The sequence below is a fragment of the Astyanax mexicanus genome, chromosome 24 (assembly GCF_023375975.1).
Source record: "Astyanax mexicanus isolate ESR-SI-001 chromosome 24, AstMex3_surface, whole genome shotgun sequence".
Lineage (NCBI taxonomy): Eukaryota > Metazoa > Chordata > Actinopteri > Characiformes > Acestrorhamphidae > Astyanax > Astyanax mexicanus.
The window spans coordinates 12,485,903-12,491,902 of NC_064431.1; the positions used below are offsets into that span (position 1 = coordinate 12,485,903).

The window sequence follows — 6,000 nt, forward strand, 5'->3', positions numbered from 1 at the left end:
ACTGAAGCCATTCACACAACCACTTTTTCACTTTTTCTTTTTTCAACAGCCAGTTCCATAATTTTTTTATTGCATCCTTCTAAAAGGGTTTGTTATGGATCTGTCGTTTCTTTTGGCTTGTGGGAGCTGGGACTGAGCCTAGGGAGCTGTGGCTCGTGCCAAGATTGCCGGTGCCCTGCTTACCGTGCCCCCTCACCTGGTGCTTGTTGCCTCCACACGGCATTTAAGCCTAAAACAGTATTGACTTATGACACCTAATAATACATAGTACTTATACAAATACTGTTTTCAAAATGTATTCCAAGTATCAGCGAAAAAAGCGAATTATGAATCCAATCAAATTGTAAGCAGAGTGCATCGTTATACCCCTACTGTTTTTGAAGAAACATCAGGCCAAAATGAAAAGCAATATCAGAGGATTTACTCTGTTACTGAGTTACAGGGTTAAACATGCTGTGCCTGCAACCATGGAAATACTGACTGCTGAGAAATGCTGACTACATACAGATGCTGAAAATGTTTGAGTGGGAAGTGATAACCTGTCACTGCAAAGTGTCTGCCACTGTGTTATATACCAGCAATACTGCTGTACATATACTTCCTGTACAGCATAAAACCTAAATACTATTGGAGAATTTTAATTCACCATTTTAAAAACACTGCCATTTTAAGTTAAAAGAAAACTTATGCTGCATTTGAAAAATAAATATACTTTTAACTTATGAATGGTTAAAAAAGAAACATGAATGAAATGTATAAACAATATACCTTTAATTATTAAGAATGTTAAGACATTAAAACATCGGAATATGATAAACATTGAAATATTCTTAGATATAAAACAAATAAAATTACACCACTGTTTTCAAACGTCCAATAAGTTGATAATGTAATTATTGTGACAGGCCTTATATATACTATTTCATAAATATCTAGATTTAAGAATATTTTCCCAAGATGCGTTCTCCACAAGCAAATCAAAATCCAAGCAAGGTCCACAAGATAACATGTCTGAACAAATGTGAAACACTTACATATAAATGCAAATGCAGAAATACGGATAAAACTTTAGGTGCGGCCACCGGGAATCTGCTGAGCAGAGTCTGGAGATACACTTCCAGCTCTTTCTGCCTCTTCTCCACAAGACTTTTAGAGTTTTTACCAATGATCTTCTTAGGAGGCAACAGATGTCTGTCTATCTTCTTCTCTGAAGTAAGCTGAAACACATATTATACACAACTCCAGTATATTAAACACAGCACTACCTCTGAAACCAAATAAAACATGGAACCAAGTGAAAACACTGACTTAATTTATAACTAACCTTCTCATGCAGATCATGGAAGTCACTGTAGCGATGCTTAATAATCCACCGGTGATCTCCAACCTTCACCTCAATTACATAAACCTGAACAGGAAGAAAATGTATAAAAGTTAATATACATTGATAATAATATCAGCACATACAGTCAAATCCATAAGAATTTGGACAGTGATTTTTTTCTCATTTTGCCTCTGTACACCAGTACGAAAGTTTTTAAATTAAAGAAACAACCAGTAATAAGCAGGGGTGTGACAAGACACAAATATCACGAGACGAGATACGATACTGGGTTCAGGAGAACGAGACGAGACGATATTTAAAAATAAAATTTTAAAGAAAATGTCAAAAATGAAAAATGGCTTGAAAACTAGAGTTTTATTCGACAAAAACTTAACAGACTGGTTTCTCTCACACATTGATTTTATAAAAAATAGAACTAAGAATAAAAATAAAAAATAAAAATATAGTGCAAACCACAACCAGTCATTTCTCCTAAATCTCTTGTAATTTAACTATGCATAACCATAACCAGTCATATTAAGACTGTGCTTGAAGTGCAAACAGAGACAGAACATTTTTTTAAACACAGTACAGAGTTAAGGGATTAGTACACCTGCCTATGAAACAGTGACGTGTAGAATTAACTTACAGTATTTACATATGGTTTGTGTCTTGTTGGTCACTCTGTTACCAGCTATTAAGTCAAAATGCAGACAAACAAACTTAAAAGTAGCAGAAGCATCATCTATGCAAATGCCCGAATTTTCCTCTTCTGCTAAGAGCTGCTCCCACCGCTCAGCCACCACACTTGCTGCTATCGCTACTTTGTTGCCAGATCCCTCTTAAAAAGTCCACGCTAAACTGTTTTTTTCCCCACGAGACACATTTAAGCTTGACGAGATCTCGTCACACCCCTAGTAATAAGTACGAATAATTGTGTAAAATGTCTTCAGGAATCCACTTTCTAAACACTGGAGAGAGTTTTCTGCCCGACCCACTCCTCCCCAGATGCATAGCTCACTCGGGTTGCCAGTGAGGGTGTAACCGTATGGAAAATTCATGGTTCGGTTTACACTTCGGTATAAACCCCATGGTTCGGTACGGTTGGTGGAAAAAATAAAAAAGCTGGGCATTCTACATAGCCTCACTTTTATTAACTTCATAATAACAGTGGAACTTCATTATAACCATGTTTTCTTTTTTTGGGATGGAATGTTGTAACGGGGCTCGAGCTCTTTTATTAAATGCTTGAAACCAGGGTCATCATGAGAGGATCCAACTTTTGGATCTTGTTGAAACACAATAAGCATGATTGTGGCGCTTTATTTTTAACAATATTACGAGAGAGAGAGAGAGAGAGAGAGAGAGAGAGAGAGAGAGAGAGAGAGAATGAGAATGAGAATGCCTGTACCATGTATTCTGCATGCGTTTACGCAAACCAAACCGTAACCCCCATACCATGGCGGTTTGTAAAGAATACACGTACCGTTACACCTCTTGTTGCCAGCTTGACACACAATTGCAAGCAACGATGAGCCTTACTCTGTAGCTGATCAGTGAATATATTTCAATGTCCAAAATGCCCATCTCTACTACACTAGCGGTGGTGGTAAGCTACGTAGCTATGGTTAGCAACCAAACTGAAGCTCAGTGATTACCTGTTCAGCAAAAACAATAGCCAACTCATACATTTTCATGGCTGCAACACAACGTTTTGTTGTTGTTGTCCAAACTTGGCAACTCGGGGTGTGGAAATGGCCTGGGGTAGTGGCAGTGGGCAGATTCAGAGGCCACAACCCACGCAGATTTCCATGACATACCACACAGTTCAAAGGAGATAATTTCGATCTGAGGCTCTGCTGACAAGAGCTTCCAGTGCTTACTAGGAGGATGAGGACAAGCACGTGCCTCCTCTGATTTACGTGAAGTCAGACAGACAACGTTTGCTTATTTCAGCAAGACAATGGTGAGCCACATTCTGCAGCGTGGATTCAGAGTAAAACAGTACAGGTACTGAACTGGCCTGTCTGCAGTCCAGGCCAGCCTCCTGCTGAAAATGTGTGGTATATTATATGGCACAAAATACGACAAAGGTGACCCCGGACTGTTGAGCAACAGAAGTTGTACATCAAGCAAGAATGGGAAAATAATTCCACCTACAGAGCTGTTCAAATGAAAGGTGATACAATTTTAATATATTTTCTTTATTTTCTTAATATAGGTTCAATATTCATATTCTGTTTTAATTCATGGTTTATACAACATGGTTATTCCAACTTTACTGGAATTGGGGATGTAATTATAAATCAAGCTATGAATCAAGAACCCTTCCTTTACTTCACTTTACTCACTGTAATCTTGTTTAATCGTAGTAAGGAATCTCGTCCCATACCTGGGTGAGCTAGTTTTAGATGATTTCACCCTCATTGAAGTGCAGCAGGCCTTGTCTGTCTGACTTCACAAGAATCAAGGAATCACGTGCTTGTCCTTACCCTTCTAGTAATTGGAGGACTTAACTGGAATTTGAGTTAAAAAAATAACATTTTAAAAATCTATATTTTTGTCAATCACATTTGTAGAGAATTTTCAAATCAAGTATAGGTGCTGTACAGAGAAATGACAATTTGAATTATGAAAATACTGATGGACATTGTCAATTTGACCCAAGCCAGATTGCCATTAGCATGTTTTTAATTATGTAGCTAGATGGAACCTAGCTAATGAGTTAGTTTAGCTAGCCAGATGCATGCAATAACATAGGACTAACGCTTTAATTTTACCATACATACATACATACATACATACATACATACATATGCATACATATATTAATCCAAGAGGAAGAAGAATTATCACAATCAAACCAAGCTGAACTGGATTGGTTTAATGGATGAACACAATCAAACCAAGCTAAATTGCTGGAATTTTTGCACCAGGAGTGGCATAAAGTTATCCAAAAGCAGTGTGTAAGACTAGTGGTGGAGAACATGCCAAGATGCATTAAAACTGTGATTTTATTTTCTGCAAATAAATGCTCTAAATGACAAAAATTTGGGGGGCATTTTGGAGAAAGGTTTTATAGAATAAAACAATGATCATTTTAATCAAACATATACCTATAAATAGCAAAATCAACTGATTCAGAAACGAATTCAGAAACTGAAGTGGTTTCTTAAGTATTCCTGTGCTATATATATATATATATATATATATATATATATATATATATATATATATATACTATTTTTTTATCATAATTGCAAAAGTGTTTATCACAATGCAAATGAACAAATACAAAAAATGTAGGTATTCAGTGATTCAGAATACACTAATATTTTTGCTAGGGTTAGCTAGGTACAAAGCTATAAGTTATTTCAACCGGAAGCATACATACAAATATATTATTTTATTAGCCACACATTTATTCTATAACTGCGCATATATAGGATAGTAACACGCTTTGACAAGTAAACACAATTAGGCAGAACACTGGAGCTCCATTAATTAGCTAACCTAGCAAGTCGGCTAACTAACATTAAACATTACATAGCTTTAGCTGAAGCAAGCAAACATCCACAATAACCTTTTTTAAATGCTAAGATTTCTGTTCTCGACGTATTTAAATAACGTCCAACTTAACGTCAGATTCACTACGTAGCTAGGCTAACCTAAATTAGTTAACGACTATTACATTAGCTAGCTAGTTTACTGTCACAAGACTTTTAGAAACTGGCTACTCAGAAATCGAGGTGGGTGACCCAGGTCCAGAAAGTATAAAAACATCCCAGGGTTTTGTACCAACTGAATGGGCGACTCAGCTTCAGCAGAGCCGCACAGACAGTTGTTAAAAAACCCTGGAATGGATTTTTACTTTCTGGACCTGGGTCACCCACCTCTACTCAGAAATAACCGCCGCCAGCTTACTGTGTAGTTTTCCACCGGCTCTGAGCCAACGATGCAGACATTCTTCTCAACGTTTGGCTCTGGAAACGCCGAGCAATCCATTTCACTGTAAAACCCCACGTCTAAACCATGAGGAAACCCGGACAGTGCGCTGAACGTCTAGCGGACACGTCTCAGTTGACGTCTGTATGGAAATCGCTGAGAATCCTCCATCTTTGTTGTGAATCCTGCAGCCGATATCCCCCTCCCTCGGGTATTCCGCCAGGTCCCGCCTCATGCACGCTGTGATTGGTTACTACAACATGAATATCTGCGCTAGGATTGGTTAAAATTTTTTATTTGCGAGGAGAAAAAACAAATAGCCAATTGGAGCTCAACGGGGCGGAGTTTACCACAAAAAAGGTGCTCTCAGTGATTTGACTGTTTGAGCTGCTGCTGGATTTCCCTGTGTAGTGTCGCCTGCAGTACTGGTGTTTATCATTAACCGTAAGGCAGAAATATAGCCCTAACTAAATCACAAAAACGGCTTTTCTGAAACAGAAGCTGCCCTGAATTCAATACGTGTGTCAGCAGAAAACAAAAAAATAACTAAAATGTTCAGGACAAAGTCTAAAACTGGGACATAAGCACTGGTTCCATACTAAACCCTAGGTCTGTATCTGTTCAGTAGCTAGAAAAAGCATTTACCCCTTGCCTAATTTCCATTTTATTATTACCCAGCTGGCAATTCAACGTATAATCAACATTGATATTATGGTTGAATCAACCTGTTT

The 6,000-nt window shown here is 37.7% G+C and overlaps 1 protein-coding gene across 4 annotated transcripts in view; it reads right to left on the minus strand.

Moving 5' to 3' along the window:
* Nucleotides 1-5,473, minus strand: part of nisch (nischarin) — a 32,818-nt gene extending 27,345 nt beyond the window's left edge. For 3 of the 4 annotated variants that reach the window (XM_007229590.4, XM_049471459.1, XM_015604964.3), the window contains exons 1-3: nt 5,249-5,472; nt 1,325-1,408; nt 1,035-1,217 (exon numbers count right to left, since the gene is read on the minus strand). In XM_007229590.4, the coding sequence (XP_007229652.3) occupies nt 1,035-1,217; nt 1,325-1,408; nt 5,249-5,329 (348 nt within the window). In that variant the 5' untranslated portion in view covers nt 5,330-5,472. Of the gene's footprint in view, nt 1-1,034; nt 1,218-1,324; nt 1,409-5,248 lie in introns of all 4 variants that reach the window. The other variant, XM_049471460.1, reaches the window with a different exon arrangement.
* Between the last annotated feature and the right edge of the window lie 527 nt (nt 5,474-6,000).